This window comes from Muscardinus avellanarius (genome assembly GCF_963383645.1).
Source record: "Muscardinus avellanarius genome assembly, chromosome: 7".
Lineage (NCBI taxonomy): Eukaryota > Metazoa > Chordata > Mammalia > Rodentia > Gliridae > Muscardinus > Muscardinus avellanarius.
In genome coordinates this window covers 66662938-66690538 of record NC_137793.1, presented here as the reverse complement: position 1 = coordinate 66690538, position 27601 = coordinate 66662938, and the positions used below count along the sequence as shown (strand labels likewise).

At 39.7% G+C, this 27601-nt stretch overlaps 1 protein-coding gene across 1 annotated transcript; it reads right to left on the bottom strand.

Annotated features, from left to right (window-relative positions):
- Positions 1-273: 273 nt before the first annotated feature.
- TP53BP2 (tumor protein p53 binding protein 2) lies at positions 274-27371 on the bottom strand (the record flags this gene model as incomplete). The annotated part of the gene is made up of 14 exons (XM_080699576.1): positions 27270-27371; positions 25616-25790; positions 24768-24949; positions 24043-24207; positions 23427-23655; positions 21267-21374; positions 20652-20800; positions 19141-19603; positions 15332-16110; positions 9552-9689; positions 8723-8856; positions 3822-3988; positions 2795-2994; positions 274-315 (listed from the first exon to the last, which is right to left on the bottom strand). Exons 1-14 carry the CDS (start codon positions 27354-27356, stop codon positions 274-276), a joined length of 3018 nt encoding a protein of 1005 aa, XP_080555702.1. The 5' UTR covers positions 27357-27371.
- Positions 27372-27601: the final 230 nt, after the last annotated feature.

The window sequence follows — 27601 nt, the reverse complement described above, 5'->3', positions numbered from 1 at the left end:
ACAGGACTGTCACTGAATATCTTCCTGAGTGTTCATGGAGCAGCTCTGCCCAGCACAACATGGTCCGCTTATTTATAACTCTATCACTTCATTTTAAGTGTCCTCCACCAGTTGTGAGTTCATCAATCCTTCATTTTCTTCTAGAGCACAGTCTTCATTGCTTTTAAGTTATGTTGTGATTAAAATAAGTTTTGTGAAAAAATTTCCAAAGACAACTATATTATTTCTTCCTGTAGAAAAGAGATTCTTCATTATCTAAAATTCTGTAAAGTTTCAGGCCAAGCTCCTTTGTCTTGGTTTAATTCTTGGGTAGAGCTGTAAGAGAGTTTAGAAATATTCACATATTAAACAGATTTGTACCATAAAATTTCAAGAAACACTGGGGAGAGGTGAACAATATGACAGGAAGGAAATCAAACTAAGAAAACGACTCTGCTGTGTGAAGCAGGCGGCGCTGACTGAGCCCACAAAGATTCACACTTAGCAATGTTCTCATCAGCCACTCCATAAAAGACTCAAGGCTCCATCAACTGTGACAGTACCACAGAAACATAAAAACCCACGCCAGCTCTTGGCATTAACTCCATATGCAGTCTGCTGAACTGCAAAATAAGTCTCAGGAAGGCAAACTCCCGAAGATGGTTTGCAGTACGTGGACACACTCCAGCGTCTGGAGCTTCCATTACTAAGGAAGAAAGAAGAGCAATCAAAGTCCCTTTATCTTTACTCACAGTGAATGCAACACTGATAGGATCTAAGACTATCAAGAACAAAATGCCACAGACTAAACATAAGGAAGGCTTGGTGGAGTGTTTTGTTGTAGAAATCTGTGGTTTTGTGTTTTCTAAAACAAGGGCTGAGAGAATGTGAAGGCTGCAAGCTCTAGTCTAGGAGCCCAGAGCAAGTCAAACTAGTAATTCAACTGACACTAAACAAAAATCCTTCTCCCAAAGACAACAGAGAAAAAAAAAAACAGGTCTGCTTAGAAAGAATGAATCACATTTGGCCCTAACTAAAAATCTTACTGGTGGATCAGTCATATAAGAAATATTTTTATCTGAACAAAGATAGCCAATATAGTTTTCTAGACTCACTGATGAGCCTTTGACTAAAAGTTCAACACCTATGCACTTTTTTTAACATCAAAAGAAACCAACAAAATTGTGTAGAAAACACTTCTAATCATAAAAATTTTCCAAAGGTATATCTAAAATTTATAAATAAAATTAAAATTGAGTCCAGTCAAGGACCTTCTGAAAGCTACATGCACAAGACACAACCAAAGAGTCCTTAACTGCTTCTCACTTGAGAACAAATTCTACCACCACACAGGACCTCCGTGCTAGAAAATTAAATTCAAGAGCTCTGTAACACAACACGGTGACTACAGTTAACAACAACATATAGTATACTTGAAAACTGCTTTTAAAAAAAGATTTTAGCCGGGCGTGGTGGCGCACGCTTGTAATCCCCGCACTTGGGAGGCAGAAACAGGAGGATCGCGCAGGTTCGAAGTCAGCCCTGCGCGCTGGCTTAGGAGACCCTGTTTCCAAATAAAAATGTAAAAATAGGTCTGGGAGTGTAGCCCGGAGGTAGAAGGGCTTCCAGGAACCCCAGTACCACCAAAAAAAAAAAAAAAAAAAAAAAAAAAAAAAGATTTTATTCTCACCACAAAATAAGTTAACTGTGTGAGATAATGCATGTTACTTAACTTGATTTAGCCAGTCCACAATATATATTTTTAAATATTTAAGTATATATATTAAAGACCACGTTACACATCACAAACATAGTTATTTGTCAGTTTAAAGAAAATTAAAATTAAACTCAAACAAGCGATATCATCTTTCCCAGTTAAGAAATGAAGAATGTGAAGATGCTCGCAACAGCTAACAAGGCAAAGTGGCTGCACGCAAGAGCGTGGTTTCCCTGGTACTAAAGATCATAAAAGCAAATCAGGTGCTTAGGGGAGAACAACTCTTCTACTTCCCTTTTTCCTTATAATTTACATCATGGTTATGTAATGTTTATTTCATAATAAATGTGGCCCTCAGAAAAGCTGCAGTCCAGGTATGTCAAGTCATCTGTATTTATAGACAAGCAGCCATGGGGAAGAAGAGTCAGGAGAGGGCCCATAGTCAGAATCCGGACGGCTGGGTCCAGAGTAGAGTCATTTCAAGAACTCCCCAGAAGCAGCACTTTCAGTGGCCTGGAAGCTCGTCTGTCCAGCTATCTCCCAAGCTCTCTACTAGATTCCTGCATGATCCTTACAACAGTCTGAGGAGAGGCGTCCCTCTCCCTTCCTGTTTTCCTTCCACACCAGCTAACCCAGATAACAAGTACTGCAGAAGGGTCTGGAGCAATGTTCAAACCAACGCCGTGACCTCCATGCCACATTGGTATAACACCAATGCCCTTCCTTCCCTCAAGCTTCTCCTACTTCCTGACCAACAGCAGTTTGCCAGCACTCTACCTTTCTCTGAATTATCCCCATCATTTCTCTCTCGGTTTCATATACCCACACCCCCACACATGCAGCTACGTGAGGGAATACCTGAATCAAGAAAGAGTTCAACTCAGTGCTGAAACATGTTAATCTCACTTTCTCTGGAAAACATAAATATGCTTCTGACATAACAGGAATCACAGAAAATATGGCTTTAAGTCTAAATCTAAGACTCCAAAAAATTTAAAATTACATGTCTTATTAGCAAAGGCCAAGAAAGCTGTATGTACTACATCCACAACACACGGCGGCTTTGAAAGCCCCTCTTTGACACACATAAAAACTCACTCCAAGCAAGTTGCGAGGAACATATCCCTCCTTGTCATTAAGGCGTGCCCACCACCATTCAATCTCATCTTCGTCTTCCCTGCGGATGATTGTCATGCAGTCGCCTTCTTTCATGGGCAGCTCATCGTCATTCTGAGCCTCATAATCCCAAAGTGCGTAAATGACTCCTTTATTCATTATGCCCATTTTCTCCTGCACGCCTATAATCATAACAAAAAGACATATCAGGAGGATATGCACAGGTTCGAAGCACAGGTTCGAAGCCAGCCTCAGCTACTTAGTGAGGCTCTCAGCAACTTAGTGAGACCCTGTTTTCAAATACAGTATAAAATAGGTCTGGGAGTATAGCCTGGAGGTAGAAAGCCCCTGGGTTCCACCCCCAGTACCACACAAAAGAAAGAAAAAAAGAGAAAGAAAGACAGAAAGAAAGGAAGGAAGGAAGAAAGGAAGGGCTGTGGGTATAGATCGGAGGTAAAGTGCCCCTGGGTTCCATCCCTAGACCTGCAAAAATAAATAAATAAATAAATAAATAAATAAATAGGGCCTGCGGGTATATCTCAGAGGTAGAACACCCCTGGGCTCAATACCCAGAAACGCACACACACTCTCAAAGTGTTGCCTTTATTTAATTTTATTTAATGACACATTTGATTTGCATTAGACTTGGGACACTTTGATCCTTGTATCAATGTTGTATTTTTCTTGATCATCTTGGAAGAATGGGATTCTCCTCCATCATTTCCCAAGATACAGCACCACTCCCTAAGTACTAAAGCCCTTAATAGTATAGTACTGGCCAGAAGCTGCACTGTTTTTTGTAGCTGAAGATGTGTGCTTGACAGGAGCTGTCTCGAGGGTGCACACAGAAGCTATATTATTTGTGATTTAAGCGGTCCTATTCTCAGCACCCAGTACTATCTACAGCACAAAAGATTTTTTCAAATAATGAGAGTATTGAATTATACCCAAGAGACAAGAGGGGTAATTGAATGCAGCAATTCACATAGTTATTCCAGTGGCTACATACCATAGAGAAACTGAGAGCACTGTGTGTAACCTTCCTCCATCTCTTCACACTTATCTGCAGCAGTCTGCATGTCACTGTAGGTCATGGCGAACACAGCCGCTCCTGACTCCACCAAAAACTTACACACCTGAACATTGTTACAGGAGGCAGCGCAGTGTAGTGGCGTCCTGTGAAGTAAGACACAGCAAGGGCTATCAATGTGTTTCCTAACTGAATCCACCTGCTGTGGTAAGAGTTAAAAAAAAAAACAAACAACAACAAAAAAAGCACAGCGGAGCGTGGTGGTGCACACTTGTAATCCCAGCATTTGGGAGACGTAGAGCAGAGGATTGCCGTTTGTGGACAGCCTCAGCTACTTAGCGAGGCCCTTTGCAACTCAGTGAGACCATTTAAAAAAAAAAAAAGACTAAAACAGGGCTGGGGTAGGGGTATAGCTCAGAGGTACAATGCCCCTCGGTTCCATCCCCAGTACCGCAATAAAACAAAACAAACAAACAAAAAACAGTCCAACAAAGATGACCAAAGCCATCAAAGAATTATATCCGCTGGGCGTGGTGGTGCACGCTTGTAATCCCCGCGCTTAGGAGGCAGAGACAGGAGGATCAAACCCAGCCTCAGCCGGCTTACAAGACCCTGTTTCCAAATAAAAATATAAAATAGGTCTGGGAATGTAGCCCAGAGGTAGAAGGGTTTCCAGGAACCCAAGTACCACCAACCAAAAAAAAAAAAAAAATATCCACAAGGGAAAATATCATAGAACAATGGACCACATTGGAGCTAGGAGATGAACAAAGGGCAAGAAAAATCAAGGAAATGAAGTGTGTACAATAATCTGAAAAGAACAGGATAAAATTAATTTCACTCTATGACCCTGCAGCCTATGATTCTTTGATTCCTTTACCCTTGTTATTTCTGCCAAAGTAGAGGACCTACCAGTTTTTAAACTATAGGCATTAGCACATGCTAATTGTGGCACATGCTTATAATCCAGTACATGGAAGGCTAAGACAGAAGGACTGCAGGTTCATGGCCAGCGTCAGCAACTTAGGCCCTCATCAACTTAATGAGACCTAGATTCCAACTAAAAATAGGGCTGGGGGTGTAAGTCAGAGGCAGATTGCTCCTGGGTTCAATTCTCAGTAACACACACACACACACACACACACGCACGCACGCACACACACAAGGCCTTCAAGCAAACCATGTGCTTTAAAATATCACTTTTTTATCATCACCAATTTTGAATTGTACGTAAGATACCTTTTTTTTTTTTTTTTTTTTTTTTTTTTGGTGGTACTGGGGGTGGAACCAAGAGGCTTTCTACCTCCGGGCTGTACTCCCAGACCTATTTTATATTTTATTTGGAAACAGGGTCTCACTAAGTTGCTGAGAGCCTCACTTAAGTAGCTGAGGCTGGCTTCGAACCTGCGTGATCCTCCTGTCTCAGCCTCCCAAGCGCGGGGATTACAAGCGTGTGCCACCACACCCGGCCGTAAGATACCATTTTAATACTTTGTACATAAGATAACCATTTTAATACTTTAAAAAACTCAAATTTTAATAAAAACTATTTGTCAACTCAATTCAGATTAAGAAAGTAACTATAAAACATAATAGTCTGACCTATTTTAAGTGTTTTAGCAAAAACTTACCAATGCCATTAAAGAGAATCTTCCCCAGCATCTCAAATGTTTTATAAGTTACCCTGATGATTAGTAAAAATAAGTTTGAAAATGTTGATAGGGCTCTGAACTATGATAAGATTTAGTTTCTTTAGGCTTTCCTCTCTTCTATTTTAGTTTCCTTGGGTACATGAGTTTTATAAGGAAAAAAAGTATGTCCCATCACCTAATCCAGCAGTTCAGTGAGTATTTCCAGATGTGTGTGTGTGTGGTATCACATTTTTGTGATACTGGTGACTGAACCAGGGGCATTCTACCTGAGCTACACCCCCAGCCCTATTTTATTTTTCGGTTTGAACCAGAGTCTCACTAAGTTGTGGAAACTAACCTCAAACCTGTGATACTCCTGTCACAGCCTTCCAAGTACTGGGATTACAAGTGTGTGCCACCACAACTGGCTACCACAGATTTTTCACTACACTATTTTTAACACCAGTACCACCAACCAAAAACAAAAAAAGAATTATATCCACAAGGATCTAAACTCCTAGTGTTAGGAAAGAAGAAGATATATTACAATGCAGTAAGAATTTGGTTTCCTTATGCTACAGTGCTAAATCAAAATTTTAGCTAAAATATTACATATATATTATTATATGATCTTTACACTTTTCAAAGCATATAAAAGAGCTGGGAAAGCTAGGTAGAGTGTGCACTTAGCATTAACAAGGACAGGGGGTCAATCCACAGCACCAACACCAAAACAACAAAAAGAGCCTGAAGAGAAAAACATTAAGATATTAATGGTGTTTACTTATAGATTGTGGAGGTACAGATGGCTTCTGGCTCCCTTACATTCTTTACATTAGTTTGTGTGTGTGTGTGTATGGGTGTGCGCACACACGCGTGCGTGTGTCTGTCTGTCACTGGGGGATTGAATCCGGGGACATTTTACCTCTGATATACACCCCAGACCATTTTTATTCTTATCTTGACACAGGGCTCACTACGTTACTGAGGTCCTTGTTAGGTTGCTGAGTTTAGCCCCAAACCTGCAAGCTTTCTGTCTCAGCCTCACAAGTTTGGGGATTCCAGGCATATGCAACCATGCCTAGCTACGTTTTACTTTTGTAAACATAAATTTTTAAAAATTCCACCAAAATGACCTTCCAAGTATTGTTTATAACAACCACATACACACACACCCTGTAAAACAATCTAATACCTAACAATAGGAAAACAGTCACTCTAAATGAGTATATAGTCAGTAGAATGATATGAAGCTAATTCAAATTTGTACATATATTCTCTGTATATTTATATATGTATATATGAGAATTGATGTATATAACTTCTTATATTAAAGGAAAACCAGTCTAGAAAATTAAAATACTTCAGTAAATATAACTTTTTAAAATCTTTTATAAGTTTTTGTAGAAGTTTTTGTATTCATCCACAAGTTTTTTTTATCCATCCACAAAAAGAATGTATAGTGGTTCCTCCTTATCCAGTTTTACTTTTCATGATTTCAGTTACCCAAGATTACCTGCAGCCCAAAAATATTAAATAGAAAATTCCAAAAAGAAATAATACTTAAATTTTAATTTGTGCCTGTTTCTGAGCAGTAGGATAAAATCTTGCACTGGCTAATCTGCGCTGCTTGAGATGCGAATCCCCCCTTTGTGTGGTGTGTCCACCCTGTATATGCTACCTGCCTGTCAGTCACTTAGCTGCCTGCTCAATGACAGGATCATCTGTCACCACACCACAGAGCTTGCGTTCAAGTAACTCTCATCTTACTTAATAATGGCCTCAAGGCACAGAAATAGAGATGCTGGCAAACGTATTATAGTATATTGTTATAGCTATTCAATTTTGTTATTAATCTCTCATTTGTTGTTAATCTCTCACTGTGCCCAATATAAATTAAACTTTGTCATAGGCATCTATGTATAGGAAAAACTAATATATACAAAGTTCAGAACTATCCTCAATTCTAGGCAGCCATTAGGAGTCTTGGAATGTGTCCCTTACAAGTAAAGGTGAACTACTCTTATGATTTAAATTTTTCTTCTTGGGATTGGAACTTGCAATGTAGCATGCACAGAGAAACAGCACAGAAAATAAAATCTAGATGCTTCCCCTAATTAGCAAGAACTAGGAGGAAAGGGGTAACAGGAGGAGGTGGAGTCGTAGAAAAGGCCCTTTTGAGAAGCAATTAAGGTGACCAATCAGAGGGGAGGGGATGGGAGAGGATGGGATCTCTTTAAAACTCATGAGGTGCATAAACAAATATATCAAAGATAATCACCAATTAAGTATGGGATGGAAAGAGGGGAAGGGAATGGGATGAGGATTGGATGAGGGCTTATTGGATGATATATGCTTGTATATCCTCTCAAGTCTTGTATTCCAAAGTGATATATTATTACAAAAAATAATAAAAATATATATTAAAAATTCTTTTCTTCTTTTTAAAAAACAAATTATACAATTTACTATCTATTGTACTACAGTTATTAGGGGGTAACAATACCTTATTAGGACCTTTTATCTGATGTAGAGTAACATTTCCTACATTATCCTACAAACAATATATATCCTATATTTCCCATATTTTATGCGCACACTAGTTCCACAAATTGTTCTGTGAAAAACTGATTGAAATTTCACAAAATTATACTTCCTTCTTAAAGCCTCAGAGGTTTCAGAGGGTTGGGAAGATCTTGCTTAAATCAGCACTTCTCAAATTTGTTTAAGCATGCTAATTTAACTACATACCACTTCTCCGTATTTATCTTCATTACTATTATTATTTTTTGTTGGGTCTAAGGATGAAACCCAGGGGCATTAGACCTCTGAGCTACACCCCCTTCCCTATTTATTTTGTTATTTATTTCGAAACAGGGTCTTACTAAGTTGCAGAGGGCCTCACTAGTTGAGGCTGTCTGCGAAACTCCAGTCTCCATCTCCCAAATGCTGGGATTACTAGCATGTGCCACCATTATTAAATTATTAAATAATGCCACTTGGCATTATTTAATTATCTTTAAATTTAATTTTTAATTAAACTTTATTATTTAATTAAACTTTTTAAAAAGTCCATCTACTTCCAGAATTGGAATGAGATGACTGCTGGTGAAGACCTGTTAATTCCTCTAAAAGAGCACATTCTCCAGATTGATTACAAGCAGCTTGAAGATACATACTACCCCACAACACTGCTTATATAAAAACACCCACAACTGAAGTGCAGCTGGAGTTTAAGGAACATCTTACCATCCATCACTATCAGCAGCATTCACATTTACACCAAACTGCACCAGGAACTTAACGATTTCTGTATGCCCTGCACACACGGCATTGTGAAGGGCTGTGATGCCTTCATCATTGGGCAGGCTGGGGTCATCAACCTGTAACATCAGGAAGAGGAGCAAGTATCACTCCAGTGCCTTGTCACCCGAACCGCCACTGGGTCAAGAGAAAAGAACAGGCTTCGGGGCATTTTTAAAGTAATTACAACCTACAGGGACCAAGAAAACTGTATCAAGAACAATTCTAGAAATAAGACAGCAGAGCCACATTAAATAGGCCCTCACTATAAAAAGGCTTTTTTTTTTAAATTGAAGCAACAGAAATTATATCCTTATAGTTGTTTTTGTTTATTCATCCTGCCTACTTCCCACCACAAATTATTTTCTAAGCAGAAGTTAAACTTGCTATGAAAAGGAAAGTAAAAAAAAAAAAAATCAACTAAAAATATTTTAAGTCGTAGGCTTCTGAGAAGAACCACATCTGTAATTTAATACTGCACAATACAAATCCATACATATGTAATTTTTTAAAGAAGGATAATGATCTCCCCAAGAAAGAAAAGTACTCTAGAGGACTCTAAGTGAAAATTGCACTTCTACATTATCAAAATTTTATAATCACACTTATAATCAAAATAGCATAGCCTATTTTAGAGCACGCTCAAAAGTTCCTCTCCTAAATACAGTCCCCAAAAAGAAAACTTAAAAGTACAATTTTCCTACAGTGCCTTTCTACTTGAGGTTTAAAACAAAATGTAAAGTCATATTTAAGAAAGTACTAATTATAGCCATACCTCATAAATAATTCTCTGTACAAGGTCAAACTCTCCCTCCAAAGATGAATCCAGGAGTAAAGCAAGAGGGTTGAACTTCACTCTCATCCCATGAGCAATCCTCTCTGAGCCAGTTTTACGCAAGTTTGTCCTTTTGCCCTGCAAAATAGTAAATGCAGTGCATAAAAAAAAATTAAACAAGAGACCAACTACAACAAAAGGGGAGGAAGAGCTCAGCAGAGTTAGTGAAAGGAACTTTAAAAAGATACATTTAGCAGATTTTATTCAAGTATAGCATTATTTGAGAAAGTATATAAATCAAAATATGCAGCTTGATACTTTTTCACAAAGAGAACACCCATGTAGCAAAGTAGGAGGCACTGGAGCGTCATAAAACCTAGTGAAAGTGCATTTGGAAATAAGCAAAAAGCTAAAAGGGGTCTCTGAGTTACCTATCTAACCTATAGGAAGCCCCATACTCTTAGACTGGGCAACGGCACAGCTCAGAATTATATTAGCTAGCATATACAAATGATGACTCATCTACTCCTCACAAAAACTTGGTTATCTCCATGCCACACAAAAAGAAAACCGAAGCCCGCAGCCAGCCAGCAGGGGAGCTAAGGCTCAAATCCAGGTAATAGGGATTCTCTGAGCCCTTCCTCTTAACCATTCCAAACCACAATGCCTCGGCAAAAGCATATAATTAAGCTAAATAACAAAGGTTATTAGTAATTATTATTAGAAAATTCCCACCAGGCCAGGCATGGAAGCCCACACTTGTAATCCCACTACCTGAGAGGCTGAGACAGGAGGATCACAGGTTTGCGGCCAGCTTCTGCTACTTAGTGAGGCCCTCCAAAACTCGGTGAGACCCTGTGTCAAAATAATAAATAAGCTGGACATGGTGGTGCATGCTTGTAATCCCAGCATTTGGGAGGCTGAGACAGGAGGATCACGGTTCGAGGACAGCCTCAGCCACTTAGTAATGCCTTTTGCAACTCAGAGACTCTGTTTCAATTAAAAAAAAAAAAAATTGGGGCTGAGAGTGTAGCTTGGAGGTAGAATGCCCCTGGGTTTCATCCATAGCACCACATAAATAAGTAAATAAAATACTGCCAGAGGTGTAACTTGGAGATAGAATCCCCATGGGTTCAATCTCATCAGTCATAAAATGTTTTAATAAGTCAGGCTTAAAAAACAAAAGCAGCCAGGCGTGGTGCTTCTAATTCCAGTATTCTGAGACCGGAGGATCACAGTTCATGGACAACCTCAGCTACTTAGTGAGACCCTGTTTCAAAATAAATAATAAAAAATAGGGCAGGAGGTGGAGCTCGGAGGTCAAATGCCCCTGGGTTCTATCCCCAGACCCAATACAAAGCATCTTTAAAATCCAGATCTAATATTCTATAAAATCAGTTTCTTAATTCCACCCAAAAAAGTGGAAATGATTCCTAAGGTGTGGTGTGTATGTATGTGTGCGTGTGCATGTATGTGTGTATTACACATATGGCATAGTATTATAGTAATTTCTCTCATTTTATCTCAGATGCAGAAAACAGTGCACTGAGTTTAAAAAAATTAAGTGGCAAAAAGTGTGTCTCACAAATACAAAATAGCTAAAATGTAGTTCTTTAATCCCAGCAATTGGGAGGTTGAGACAGGAGGATCGCAGTTCACGGGCAGCCTCAGGTATTTAGTGAGGCCCTTCGCAACTTAGTGAGCCCCTGTTTCAAAATAAAAAGTGAAAAATAGGGCGGGGGGTATAGCTTGGAAGGAGAATGCCCCTGGGTTCCATCACAAGTACCACTAAAAAATTAATAATAAAGCCGGGCATGATGGTGCATGCTTGTAATCCCCGCGCTTGGGAGGCTGAGACAGGAGGATCATGCAGGTTTAAAGCCAGCCTCAGCTACTTAGTGAGGCTCTCAGCAACTTAGTGAGACCCTGTTTCCAAAAAAATATATATAAAATAGGTCTGGGAGTATAGCCCAGAGGTAGAAAGCCTCTGGGTTCCACCCCCAGTACCACCAAAAAAAAAAAAAAAAATTAATAATAAAAAATAAAATGTTCTTTAAAAAAGGAAGTGTCTCTATGACTGTGTTATTAATCTTCATAAGTTACATAGTACAAGCGATTAGCCACCTACTTTTTTTGTAGCACTGGAGGTAGAACTCAGGCATATTCTACCTCCAACCTACGCTCTCAGCCCTATTTTATTTTATTTTGAAACAGGGTCTCCCTAGGTTAATGAGTCTCACTACTTGCTGAGGCTGTCCTCAAACCTGCGATCTTCCTGTCTCAGCCTTCCAAGTACTGGTATTTTAAGTGTGTGCCCCAAAGCCTGGCTAACCACTTTTAAAGTGTATACAAGATATGGCATCTATTTCATTTAAACCAGGAAGCAAAGGTGAGTCACTTTCCTGAGAAGAAAATAGTAAGCCTGGCTTGGTGGCTAATGCCTGTAATCCTAGTACTTGGAAGGCTGAGACAGAAGGACTGCAGGTTCAAGGACAGCCTCAGCAAAGTAGCAAGACTTTCAGCAACCTAGTGAGACCGTTTCAAAAACAATAGATAAATAAAAAAACAAAAAGGGCTAGGGGTATAACTTGGAGGTGGAATACTACTGGGTTCAATTCCCAGTACCACCAAAAAGAAAGTAGAGAATCTTCAAAATAAAGTATGATCCTTTTGCAAACCCTGGCTTGCTTTTTTTCTCCAAAGTGTGAATTATTTTGACACAGCAACAAAAAAGGAGGGAAAATGACAACTATATTTTTAAATTTGGGCCAATATGGTTTAAATGTGCATTTTTCACCTTCAAAACTCAAATGAAAAGAACTGAGTCTTAAATTTAGGATGCATAGAGTTGTTTAAAAGTCTTAAACTAGCCGGGCGTGACTACACACGCTTGTAATCCCAGGACTTGGGGGCTAAGACTGAAGGATCACAGGTTTGTGGCCAGCCTCAGCTACTTAATGAACACTCTGCAACTTAGTAAGACACTGCTTGAAAATAAAGAATACAAAAATAGAGCAAGGGGTGTAGCTCAGTGGATAAATGCCTCTGGGTCATCCCCAAACCCATTAAAAAAAAAAAAAAAAAGACTTAAATTTTTCTAGTTTCTAATGTTTACTACATAAAACTTTTAAGAAAATGGTGTTTGATTGTTTTACAGTACTAAGGATGGAATCCAGGGGCATTCTACCTCTGATCTACACCCCAGCCCTTTCCTTTCTTTCTCTCTTTTGTTCTTTCTTTCTTTCTTTCCTTCCTTCTTTCTTTCTTTTCTCTTCTTTCTCTCTCTCTTTCTTTTTTTCTGGTGGTACTGGGGGTGGAAACCAGGGGCCTTTCTACCTCCGGGGTATACTCCCAGACCTATTTTTTATACTTTATTTGGAAATAGGTCTCACTAAGTTGCTGAGGCTGGCTTTGAACCTATGTGATCCCTGTCTCAGCCTCCCAAGCGCTGGGATTACAAGCATGCGCCACCACGCCCAGTTATAACCTAATGTAATTTTTTTTTTTTTTTTTGCGGTACTAGGGATGGAACCCCCAGGGGCATTCTCCCTTCAAGCTACACCACCCTCAGCACTATATTTTATTATTTATTTGAAACAGGGTCTCACTATGTTGCAGAGGGCCTCACTAAGTAGCTATGGCTGTCAGCAAACTGCGATCCTCTGGTCTCAGCCTCCGGAATGTTGGGATTACAAGAGTGTGCCACCACGCCCAGCGTTTTATTCTGAAACAGGGTCTTACTGAGTTGCAAAGGGACTCACTAAGTACCAAGGCTGGCCACGACCCTGGATCATTCTGTCTTAGTCTCCCAAGTACTGGGATTACAAGCGTGCGCCACCATGCCTGGCTGAGCAAATGTTTATTATAACCAGTAAATAGTAATATAACTTTGGATAATCGTTATCTTTGAATAATATTATAGCTAAAAGACATAATCAGTGGTCAAAAATATAAAATACATTTTAAAAATTGTTTTAAAATGCTTTTCTTTCTTCCTTTGTTTCCTTCTTTCGTTCTTTCTTTTTTCTTTTTTGGTGCTAGGGATTGAGCCCAGAGCATTATACTTCTGAGCTAAACCCCCAGCCCTCTTAGCTTTATTTTGAAACAGGGTCTCCCTAGGTTGATGAGCATCTTCCTACTTGCTGAGCCTGTCCTCAAGCCTAAGATCCTATCTCAGCCTCCTAAGTACTGGGATTACAAGTATGCACCACTACACCTGGTTAAAATGCTATTTCGCCAGCTAGTTCATACTAGTAATCCCAGTACCAGAAGGCTGAGACAGAGACAAGAGGTTGCAGATTCAAGGCCTGCCTCAGCAACTTAGTGAAGTCCTGTTGCAAAACAAAAAGGGCTGAGGTATATCCCGGAGGTACAATACCCTGGTTTCAATTCACAGTACTGAAAAAGAAAAAAAAGCTGGGCTTGGTGGTGCACACTTGTAATCTCAGTACTTGGAAGGCTAAGACAGAAGGATCACAGGCTTGCAGTGGGCCTCAGCTACATACTGAGACCCCCTTCAACTTAGTGAGACCCTATTTCAAAATAAAGAATAAAAAATAGGTCTGGGGGTGTAGCTTGGAGGGAGAATACCCCTGGGTTCAATCCTCAGTTCTGAAGAAAAAAAGGAAAAAAAAAAAAAAACAGAAGAAGAAGAAAAAAGCTACTTTGCCCTTTTTTTGGGGGGTGGGGGGTGGTACTGGGGATGAAACCTAGGGCTTTTTCTATCTCCAGGCTATACTATACTCCCAGTCTATTTTATACTTTATTTGGAATCAGGATCTCACTAAGTTGCTGAGAGCCTCACTCAGTACCTGAGGCTGGCCTCAAACCTGTGCGATCCTCCTGTCTCAGCCTCCCAAGCATGGGGATTAAAAGCGTGCGCCAACACGCCCGGCTTCACTTTGCTTTTAACCACATTTTAAAGTCACGTCAACTTTCTATTTTTCCTACGTGTATGGGAATGAAATGACTTCCGATTAAACTATGAAAGTACTACAGTTTAGACATTCTGTAATTGTTTCTCTCAACCACTTCAAATTGGCAAGATAAAACTCCCAAACAGAAGCTTAACATTTGGAAGTACAGAGGTTTAGAGTAACTTGATGTGAGAATATAAAGAAGCCCAGGGATCCAGGTGTTTGCCAGATTCTCAAACAACACTGAAAAGAGAAAGGAGTATCCATTCTATCCATGCCCCCACTTCATCCAGCCTTTCCAATCCTGCATTAAGTTTGAAACTTCACCTATCTTTTCATTAAAAGTAAATTTCACTGCTAGAAAAGTTTGAAAAAGAGTGACCCCATCAATGAACAAAATTATACTGTCTGCCAGATTTCACAGAACCAAGCTAGTGATCAAGTTCAAATGTAGTCTTGTCTACCCAGTATTACTTTGCTAACACAGATACTGACTAAAAGAGAAACAGCAAATATGGCCTTTGTAGAGATAATAAAAACTGTTTCCTTCACAAAGAAATGTTTTTTTCTGAAATAGAAAAAAAAACCCTTTATACTAAATATATTGTATTTTTTAAAGGGTTTTTTTTTTTTTTTTTTTGGTCTTTTTTGGAACCGGGGATCAAACCCAGAGTGCCACACCTGCAAAGCAGGCGCTTTGCCACTGAGCTACATCCCGGCCCCAATATATTGCATTTTAATAGCACTTCTAAGATATTCTATACTAAGGGATTGTAAAATAAAAGGTAAACTAGAAAAGAAGAGTACGGCCACCAGAAGAGCACAAGTAAAATGTCTCCCACATGGAGATGAGTCCCTACTCACCGGAGGCAGAGAGAACTGCCCAGTGACCTCAGGTGGGCGCATGCTCACAGAGTCTTCTCCAGGACCTTCAGGCTCTCCAGACGGGTAGGGTGGAGGTGGGTATGGGGGGTACTCCTCCAGATACACTTCGAGCAGATGGGGAGCCTCCAAGTTTGGTTCCTCTACATTACTCTGGAGATTTGGACTGTTGTCTGGAACTCCTTCAGGCACATGGTCAAGACCAGGAGAAGGAGATGGCATATCACTGTTCTCTGTACTGGCACTCCCCACATTCTCTGGGGACAATGGCTCAGGAACCAGAGAGACCACCTCCTTCTCTGGCTCCACATGTAAATATGGATTTGGGATCTCTGCGGGGCCTTCTGAACTGGCAGTCACCAAGGTGGACGACTTGGATGGGTATGATGGGGCAGAGATGGTCTCCATGGCAGCTATGGTGGTCCTCTGATACAAAAGTTTCTGGATATTTGGCCCATTAGGACCCTCAGGCTCTGTAATAGAGCTGCGCTTCTTGAGTGGCCTGGGTGCATTCGACAGTTTCTTTCTTAGGGCTTCTAAGTCAGCATCACTCTGATTCCGGTAAGGATTAGATAAGAAAGGCAGTAATTTGGTTGGACTGAGTGGTCGAGGAATTCTTTCATTCTCATGGTTCTCTTGAACTGAAGAAACAGGCTCTGTCTCAGGTTCTGGACTGCCAGGTTTGCCCTGGCTACTGGAGTAAATGTTCTCTGGGTGCTGCTGTGGGTTTTGAACAGTAGTAATCACAGGCTTGCCATATACTAATTGGAAAAAGAAAAAACATACCCTGGTTACTATTAAATGAAACTTGCAAGTGCCAAAGAGCTAATGATAAATAAAGCCTCTGTTAATATCATAGTTACTACATTATATCCTTCAAGCACGACTAATTTCTTAAAATAACAAAACAACAAGCAAGGGTTTCATCTTTGTATATAAACTTATTACAGAATAAAAATCTCCATTAATAAGCTGGGTGTAGTGGCACACACTTGTAATCCCAGCGCTTAGGAAGCTGAGACAGGAGGATTGCACAGGTTCGAAGCCAGCCTCAGCTACTTAGTGAAACCCTGTTTCTAAATAGAATATAAAAATAGGTCTGGGAGTATAGCCCAGAGGTAGAAAAGCCCCTTGGGTTCCACTCCCAGGTACCACTAAAAAAAACCCCAACCAACCAAACAAACAAACAAACATTAATTGTAACATGTACCATTATTTTACAGATCAGTAAGAAAATGCTACCATTATGGGAAATCAGTCATCGTGACATTCAAATATAAAACATCAAAATGTGAAAGTTAGAATCCCTGAAAATCAGTAACCCAAACCAAATCTACCCATGTACTATTCCATTTTTCATACTGTTCAGAAGTGAATCAATGTGAGAAATCACATTTGGCTAATAAAATTAAGAATCACTTGTCTTTACCAAAGATATTCTCCTTTAACATTCTGATTATAAAAAATAGATAATTCCCAAATTATATTAGTACTCTTTACAAAAGATCTAAAAACTGAAAGCCAGCTATGGTGGATTACGCTTGTGATCCCAGCATTTGGGAGGCTGAGACAGGAGGATCGCAGTTTGCGGACAGCCTCAGCTACTTAGTGAGGCCTTCTGCATGCAACTTAGTGAGACCCTGTTTCAAAACTGCCGGGGTCCAGCACTAGCAAGAGTCGGGGTTCGTGTGCTGGTGATAGAAGAACCGAGGTCGTGAGAGAAGATCTGCCACACGAGAATCAGATTCAAACTTCTCTGTTTATTCAGAACTTACAGCAATCTTTATACCTTTTTTCATGCAGCACAGAGGGAAAAAATATATATATATATTCACGTGAGCAGGAAAGTTCAGAGAGAGAAAGATTCTCAGGGCAGGGTGCCAGACTTTAATGAATCATAGAAAGTAAGCTTTGTCTTATATCACAAGGTCAGCTTGAACCTAATCTTTTTGGTGGTACTGGGGGTGGAACCCAGAGGCTTTCTATCTCCGGGCTATACTCCCAGACCTTTTTTGTTAATATGTTTTTATTTGGAAACAGGGTCTCACTAAGATGCTGAAAGCCTCACTAAGTAGCTGAGGCTGGCTTCGAACCCGTGCGATCCTCCTGTCTCAGCCTCCCAAGCGCGGAGATTACAAGTGTGCGCCACCACACCCGGCTAGCTTGAACCTAATCTTACATGTTGGCTCACACCCGGCTAGCTTGAACCTAATCTTACATGTTGGCTCAAACTAAGGTCAGTTTGAACTTAATCTTTTGGCCCAGACTTTGTCCTTGGAAAAAATTATTTGCTGACTGAGTCTCTCACAAGCCATCACACACCTGTCTTAGTTATAATGTTTATACATAAAAATTCCAATTACACATATTGATCCAAATAATCAAAAAAATTTTTTAAGAAGGAGATGCTATTCATACTTCATGGGGGGCTTAGGCTCTTGCGGGCCCCCTGACCGACTCTGGCTCAAGGTCAGTGCCGGAGCCAGCCGGCAAAAGTACGGGTTCCAAAGAGAGGAGTGAGGATGAAATAATATAACTCTAGGAATTAAATTCAAATCTCAGACAGAACAATAGCCTCATTAGTTCTGAGATAGTCTTAATTACTTTGAAACCTCCATGACTCCAAACCTTGTTGACTCTGGACGGAAGGACAGTCAGAAGTATACTTTTAGTAAAGATAAGGGGAAGACCTTAATGGTTCCCCACACAAAATAAATAACAATAATAATAATAATAATAAAAATAGGGCTGAGGGTGCGGCTTAAAGGTAAAATGCCCCTGGGTTCCATCCCCAGTACCGAAAAAAAAAAAAAAAAAAAAAAAAAAAGAATAAGAGCATATATTTTGAGTCTTTGCTGTCTAATTTCTGTTGTGACATCTTAGGCCACAATTACATGCTTAGGTCAAGACTTGAAAGTCATTTTCAATCAATTAAAACATGGTCAATTTTATTTTTACCTTGTATTCTATCTAATGATTTAGAAAGAGCTCAACAACAACAAAAAAAGAGCTCAACAAATGTTCAGATTATATATGTAAAATACAAACATTTATTTATATGTTTATTTTCTTTTTTGGTGCTGGAGATGGAACCCAAGGCCTTGTGCATGTTGGCAAGTACTCTACCACTGATCTACACTCTCAACTCTTATTATTTTTATATTTAATGAATGGTTTTGTCCTCATGAAAACAATTTACAGCAGAGTATTGCTTTTTTAAAAACATACAGACAAGCTGGTGTGGTAGCATACACCTGTATCTCAGTACTTGGGAGGCTGAGACAGGAAGATCACAGGTTCACAGCCAGACTCAGCAACTTACTGAGACCCTCCACAACTTAGTGAGACCCTGTTTCAAAATAATAAAGTAAAGCTAGAGGTGTAGCTCATAGACAGAATGCCCCAGGTTCAATCCCTAGTACTCCTCCTCCCCCCAAAAAAACCCCACCAAACCATGTAGACAGGATATTTGTCTCACCCTCAGTGCACCAATAACATCTAGTCAAAGCCACAGTAAAGACAAAGCCTTCTGTGTGCATGTTTCCCACTCACCTGCGAGCTCCTTCAGAACTGAGACAGCATTCTGCTCACCTATCATCTCCAACATCTGCTACATACAGTAGCTGACACATAGCAGGCACTCTGTTATACTCCCAATTAACAGCAAGAATCACAATGAAGACTCAGAACAATGGCATCAGTCAAAATAGAGGCCAGCTGTTAGCAGGCGGTTCTGCTACAGGACATAAACACAACAGCTATGAGGGTGAAAATGAGACCGAGATCCTTACCACTTGCAAAGTGTGGGCCTCTGGGATGCGTCTTGGTCAAGGCACTCTGCACGGCCTGCTGGAAGTTTTTTCCCGGAGCCTGATGCTGTGTATACATGGAATATATTGAGCTTGCTGCCACAGTCTGGGGTTTCCTGAAGGCTGGAAGAAGGGTGTCTTTGGAAGGCTGGGGAGTAAAGGGCCGAACTGCAGCAGCAGGTGGACTTTCTTGCTTTGATCCTGGAGAAAGGGTTTGGTCTTGACCAACTGAAGGTACACCGGGAGACAGTAACACCCTTGGCTGCTGCCCAGCTGGTTTGGATTTATTTCCCATGGATGAAATAGCCATTGACATTTGCTGAGGATTTCCATCTGATTTAACATCAGAAGGTAATTGATTGGATTGTCCAAAATAAGGCAAATTAATCTGTTTGGGTTTTGTAGGAACAGGAGGTGGTACTTTAATCACATTTTTATTTGCAGCCTGTAACACACAAACACACAAAGCCAGGTAAAATACTGTATAACAGGGTATACAGGGCCTTCTAGATAACCTACTTTCACAAAGTATACATATAAAAATATTAACTCTACTTTTTTTTTTTTTTTTTTTTTGCGGTACTAGGGATGGAACCCAGGGGCATTCTACCTTCAAGCTACACTCCAGCCCTATTTTTATTTTCTATTTTTTGAAACAGGGTCTCACTGAGTTGAGAAGAACCTCACTTAGTAGCTGAGGCTGTCCGTGAACTGGGATCCTCCTGTCTGAGCCTCTCGAATGCTGGGATTATAAGCGTGTGCCACCACACCTTGCTCAATTCTACATTTTTAAATAATAAAAGTTTTAAATCAGACAGGTATGGTGGCACACACTCGTAATCTCAGCATTCGGGAGGCAGAGATGAGGATCACAGTTCGGGGACAGCCTCAGCTACTACTTAGTGATGCCCTTAGCAACTCAACAAGACCCTGTTTCAAACATAAAAAGGACTAAAAAATAGGACTGGGGATATAGCTCAGATGTAGAATGCCCCTGGGTTCCATCTCCAGTACTGCCAAAAAAAAAAAGTTTTAAATCTCTGAATTTGATCTCATATGGGACACTTCAGCAATGCAATACAGTTGTTTTCATATGACTGCCCCTTGTTTCCTATTCCTATTCCTAAATGCCCTCCTAAAAGCTTTTAACTGCCAACTTTCATATTCACAGAAGGCACCGATGGGTAAAAACCATTCTTGTCCATCAGAACTTCATGCAATCCATGGTTAAACAACACATAACTCACAGCATTTGCCAAATACCTGCTATCCAAGGTTAAAATCCTAAAGGGGTTATAAAAGATTCACCAACCAATAATTTGACATAGCCTCAGCTCCAAATTTTGAAGACATGAAATACTTGAGCAACATGAATATGGTGCTCTTTAATGCACTTATACCTTTTTTTGTACAGACACAAAATATGACCCAGAAGCAAGTAATGTATTACAGAATTACCATCACATTTTAAAAGCCAGAACGTTCCTAAGTACCTGAGCATCCCGCAAGATATCCTCACTGCTTTGGTTTTTCCTCAGCGTGCCAAAGGAGGATGGAGCAGCACACTGGTCCACTGTGTCAAACATAGAAAAGGGACGTACTTTCTTCTCTTTCTCCCTCAGTGGAATCTCCCCATCATCAACTGAGGACAGAAAAAGGAAAAACAAAAAAACCCACTGATATTCAAACTATTTTCAAAGTATTTTCCTACTTTTTTCTGGTCCTGAAGATTGAATCCAGGGCTGTTTTGACTATGAAATATACTTCTAATGCTTTTTATTTTGAAACAGGTCTTGCTAAGTTGCTGGGACTGGCCTAGAACTTGCAATCCTCCTGTCTCAGCCTCCCAAGTGCTGGAATGATAGGCATGTGCCACCACGCCTGGCTTTGCTTTCTTATTTTTAAGGCAAATTGATAAAAGAATAATCCAAATACTACAATAACAGTATTCCAGTTTCTCGGCTAAATGGTGGTGGTATTCTGAAAGTTTATTAAGTACTATTAATTGTCCCTAGTTCTATAACATAGAAAATGATCTAGAAAAGAATATACAGAACCGTTTAGATGACTAAAACATAACGTTCAAGAGTAACACAAACAAATCTCACCTTGGTCCAGGACATTCCCAGCATTCTGAGGTACCGAAGAGCCTTGGCTTAAGAAGAGGTCTGCATTTGAAGGGGTCCAATCCGGGCCAGCTGGATGAACTTTAGAGCCTAGAGTGCAGAAAAGCAGCTACAAATAACTCAGCATTTGAAAGACACTTTCAACATTCACATTACTGTTCAGACTTTAATCCCTAAAAAGGTTTTGTTTTATTTTGTTTTTTGGTGGTACTGGGGTTCCTGGAAACCCTTCTACCTCCGGGCTACACACGCAGACCTATTTCTTATACTTTTTTTTTTTTTTTTTTTTTTTTTGGAAACAGGGTCTCTTAAGCCAGTGTGGCTGGCTTGGAACCTGAGAAATCCTCCTGTCTCCGCCTCCCAAGTGTGGGGATTACAAGCGTTCGCAACCATGCCCGGCTAAAAACAGTTTTAAATTCCAGGCTTACAACATCCCTGTGAGTTTGTTCAGAAAGTACTGCATTAGCTGGGCGTGGTAGCACATACTTGTAATCCCAGCATTTGGGAGGCTGAGACAGGAGGACTGCAGTTCACGGACAGCCTCAGCTACTTAGTGAGGCCCTTTGTGACTCAGTGAGACCCTGTTTCAAAATAAAGAATAAAAAATAGGTCTGGGGATGTAGCTCAAAGGCAGAATGCCTTTGGGTTCCAGCCTCAGTACTAGGGGGATAAAAAAAAAAAAAGAAAATACTACATTAGACTTTGTTTCTAATTTAAGATATTCCCATCTTACTCAAGCAAATAAAATTATTCATAGCAAATAATCTTGAACCAGTGAATACCCATTTCTTTTCACTGTGTAAGAAAACATCACCATTACCTAGACAACTATTTCCAATCCAACAAATCTAAGCATCTAAGATATACCTTATAAACAATTTCTTAAGTAATTCATGCACGACATAAAAGCAAAAATATGAATTTTAACCCATGATAAATCAGTAAATTCAGGGTTTTTCTACATTGATATTTAAATTTCTTTTTCTTTTTCCTTTTTTTTTTTTTTTGGTGGTACTGGGGTTCCTAGAAACCCTTCTACCTATGGGCTACACTCCCAGACCTATTTTTATATTTTTATATTTTTATTTGGAAACAGGGTCTCTTAAGCCAGTGCGACTGGCTTCGAACCTGCGCCATACTCCTGTCTCCGCCTCCCAAGCAAGGGGATTATAAGCGTGCGCCACCACGCCCGGTGATACTTAAATTTCACACGCCATGGGCTTTGTCCCTTCTTACAGAAGCAAATGTAAATCTTTCTGCAATAAGATTCAAACTACATGACATGGTTGCTTCATAGCAGTAATTATGGTGAATAGCAAATATTTTTAAATTAGCTACTCTTGGCACGTAATTATGGTTAGAGCAAAGAGACAACACTTGGCTATTACTTTTTCCTTCTGGAAGGCTGAATAATAAAGTCGAATGTGTTTATCTTACTCTTCCTACAACTCTGTTTATTTTCTCCTTTCATTACAAACTCGGGATTGTACCTCCCCATGTATCTGAGGACTACACAAAGATTACTAATGCAAGGAGTATTGTTACTTTTGCTTTTATTCTCCCAATATGTTTACCTTCTAAAGACTATCAACAGGCAAATTCTCTCCTCATGTATAAGCACATATGAATCTTTAACACTATTCATTAATAAAATAAATTCACAACCTCACATTCTATAATGATGACACCAACATTTATATACTTTTTTTTTTCTTTTAGGTACTAGGGTAGAACCCAGTACTAATGCTAGAGGCATTCGACCTCTGAGCTACACTCCCAGACCTATTTTTTAATTCTTTAGTTTGAAATAGGGTCTCACTGAGTTGCAAAGGGCCTCACTAAGTAGCTGAGGTTGTTTGTGAACCCAGATCCTCCTGTTTCAGCCTCCCAAATGCTGGGATTACAAACATGCACCACCATGCCTGGCTCTATATACATGGTATTATTAAAATTTTTTTCTTAGTAACAAGAAGAAACTTTTTAAAATAATTTTTTAGATTTTATTTCCTGAATCTTACTGCTTAGGAGACACACACACACACATACCCCTTACCATTGCATTAGGAAAAGACTTAAACATGAACAAAGACATGAACTGTGAATATATGAACTGCGGCAGAACCTGGAACGATTCGTTTTTACCTTTAGTCTGTGATGTGGTTGCAGATCGCATGTTGGGCAGTGTATGGATTTTCACTGGCCCCTCTGAAGACTGTATGACAGATGAGCCATCTGGCAAGGCGGGCTTCACAAGGAGCTCCGGTCTTGAGGGCATCCGTGGCATAGTAGAAGATTGGATGTAGGGGCCTACTGCAGCCACACGGCTTGGGGCTGACACCGCTTGCTGAGGAAGATTTCCATCAGATGAAACCTTAAGAAAAAAAAAAGCACAAATTCTTCAGTAGTAGTATTATATTGGATGATCAAACTCAGAAAAAGCAGGGAAATTTTCCTAGTTTTTACCACAGTCTAGCCATAGAGTCCACAAAAAATATTACAAACCAAAAACTGTTTACAGTGAACTCTCACCCACACTTTATGACAAATATTAGCAAGGAAGCAGAGAAACACAGGTAGTAACATAAAAGGTAAAAGAGTAGTGGGATACCTTTTAAGGATCCAAGAGTACCACATCTCTTTCCTGATGACACACCACAAAATGATTCTGAAGACGTTACTCTTGAAAAATCTGACCTCACTGGGTTCCTCGTCTGTTTCCCTCCTCCTCCCTCAGCCCATGCCCAAACGGTCCACTCACCGGGAGATTTTCTTTTTGCTGTAGCGCCGCCTTCTTCTTCCACAGCCGGTCCCTCAGCTCATTAACACGCTTATCCATGACTGCCACTTCTGAATTGCGCTTATTCAAACACTCCCTCTGTTGCTGCAACTTGGCACTCTGTTCTTGATTCAATTTGTTTCTTAACTGAATACAGAGGAAAAATAAAGACAGCCAAGGAGTAGGAAGAAAAATTCCTCCAACAGGTAATCACATGGTTAACTATTATATAATTTCTAAAAATATAAAGTCTCTCCACACTTCCCATCCCCTGTTTTAAAATTAAGTGACATTTATGCTAGACCACTGACTGTGGTTACTCCTCAAGTTTCCTGTCTGAGGTAGCATAAAGTTTATTCTGGATTCTTGGGAGTTAGGTTGCCTCTCCTCCCCCATCTTAAGGAAAAGCAGCTGAAATCTAGCACTTCCTGCCATTTCTCCAGACAACTCTGTTTTGGAGTTCTTATATACACACACACACACACACACACACACACAGTGCATGCAGCACATGCAAGGGCATTCTACCTCTGAGCTACACCCTCAGTCTGATTTTATTTCTTATTTGTAAACAGGACCTCATTAAGTTGCTACGGCTGGCTTTAAACCTACAATCCTCCTGTCTCAGCCTCCCACGTGCTGGGCTTGTAAGTGTGTGGCGCCAAGCCCAACTGTCTTGCAGTGCATCTTGCAGCGGCTAAGTGTACCTGCAGTTCCTTGTAGAGACGGTCGAGCTCGGCCACCGCTGACTGGCTGTCGTGGTGGCCTTCAATCCTGCCGTTCTTGAGCATCTCTAGCTGCCTCGTAAGCTCTTCTACTTTTGACACAGCTAGAACCAGCTCCCTCTGCTTCTGCTGGAACAAACTGTTCATCTGCTCAATTTCTTCCACTAGAAAGCGAGAACAGCAACCACAATTGAAAACAAAGTAAGAAAAGACTACTTCCCGCACAAACAGCCTTTACAATAATTTTCTAATGAAAATTAGAGACATCTTTCAGAATATCCTCTAACCAATTTATTTCTTTAAAGAGCAAATAAAATCAACAGACATCTCTAAGTGTCTGTGCTCTTTCTCAACGCAATCATTTGTAGACTCTGCATTATTTATATAACAAATGTTACTAAACATTAAACTTCAAATTTTGGAAATGATGAACTTTCAAAAGAAATTGTATTCTCAGTTTTATAACAGTAGGTGGAGCTATTGGATCACTAACGTTTTAATTAAAATATAATAAATGGAGTTATTACATAAAATTCCTAAGCTTCTTGACATTCTTAGTCAAGAGTTATAGAAAAAATAATACTACATTTCCAGAGGTAATTTTAAAACCTTGTCTAGAACATTTAATACTGAATTCATTTGAAAGTAACATGTCAATACTATACTGAATTATGCTTTTTCAAAAAAATCTTTTTTAAGATCATTTACAAAGACATATTCTTACTTACTATAATCTTATATAAACCTCCTACACCAATTTTATTTCTTACTGCAAAACAGCTTAATGTGTGGCCTTTGGTATTAATGCAAATCCATTGGGAACATCTTACCAAGTTTCCCATTGCTTAGCCTCTTCTGTTCCACATGACCTTTAAGTGCTCTCACTTTTTTTAGTTTAGCTTCCTGATTTTCTGCTATTTCCTTCAGCCTCTTAAGCTTCTCCTGTTCAGCAGCTTGTTGCTGTTGACGCTGATCTTGTTGTTTCAAAAATTTTAAGCGCTGTTCCTAAAGATGAAAAAACAAAACAATTATGAGGTGTATCGTTTTAAATAGGAATGCCACTAACTTCAAAATAACCTAACCACAACCCCTAGAAAGCAGAGTCCAGGGCACCTGTAACACTGTCCTGCTCTCAACACATTTCCTACATGCTGCATCACAATCACACTGCAAATGTGGGCAAGACAGACACACCTAAAGCAACCCTAGAGTCTCTACAAATATTATTTTTAACCAGTGGTTCTTATACAGCAAACAAGAAGTGATCTTCAATTAGTTTTTATAAAGGGCTCCTACAATCTTAAGAAGGAGCTTGCCAGGCATGGTGGAGCACACTTGTAATCCCCGTACTTGAAAGGCTGAGACTGGAGCATTGCAGGTTTGAAGTCAGCCTCAACAACTCAGCGAGACCATGTTTCCAAATAAGAAATAAAATAGGTCTGGGGTGTAGCGGCCTGGAAGTAGAAGGCATGGGGATTCCATCCCCTTACCCCCCTCCCCCCACACACACACGAAAAGAAAAAAGGAGTTCATATGGAGCTGGGAGGCAGAATAGTTAGATGAATAGGATGTGGGTACAAACTCAGATCCAAACCCAGTTCTGCCGTGTATTACCTATGAGACCTTGGACAATTTTTTTTCTTCATCTATTAAGTAGGGATGATTAATCATAACTACTTATTACTCTAATGAGTATTAAATGAAATAGGAAATAATGTAAATCTCTCCTAAAAGAATCTTATATAGCATATACTCAATTAAATGGTAACTGAAAAGAACCAAAGAAATAACATCTTTAGAAAAACTGAAGCTGTGCAATTTAAATTTTTATTTTTATTATATTAAATATTTTAACTAAAACTGAATAACAAAGTCACACTGACTATAGTCAAAGGTAAATTTCTCAGATCAATATACCTAAACATATATAATATGAAAATTATTTCAAAATAAGGATACTGAGGTTAGAAATGTATTCTATAACATTTCCAGCTGTAACTCAAGGCAGATCCTAGTAGCAAGGTGAAGGGCTCTTTATGACTTTCCTATGTTACTGAAACCCACTATAAGATGGTTAAATTGTGATCAAAATCAGGGATTAGTAAGATCTTGAACAAGGATGACACAAGGATTCCTTCAAAATGCAAACAGAGCAGAAAAATCACATGGCAGATGACTGTGGATCTGATAATATCAACTCCTTTATAGAAGGAGGTTAGTTAGTCCACAGGTTCCCAAAGTAGGCAATACCACTGGAACAAAATACAGATAAGTAAAAGAATGTCAACTGGTCACTGCATCTTTCTGTTTTGTTTTGTTTTGTTTTGTTTTAAGAAGGTAGATTTGGGGGGAGGAGCACTGACTAGTAATTTTCCGGAAAGAAGGGCAGTAAGCCAAATGAATTTGGGAACGCCTGGGGCTGTAAGAGCTTTACACATACTTTAACAATGGTGACTTATTAGGTCTTTGAGAACAAGACATTACCTTGGTAGCTAGCATTTGTTGCTGTGCCTCAATCTGCTGCTGCTGGCGAGATGCCATTTCCTGAAGCTCAGCAAGAGTCAGATCCATCCTAGGACTGTTAACCTACAAGAAAAACACAAACACACAAAATCCAACTTACTGCAAAATGAACAGAGTCCTCCTTCAAAGGTCTATTTGTAAGCTTCATTAGAACAATTCATGCTGGGTGTGGTGGCACACGCTTGTAATTCCAGCATTCCGGAGGCTGAGACAGGAGGATCGTGGTTCCTGTTTAGCCTAATCTACTTAGTGAGGCCCTTTGCAACTCAGTGAGATCCTGTTTCAAAAAATAA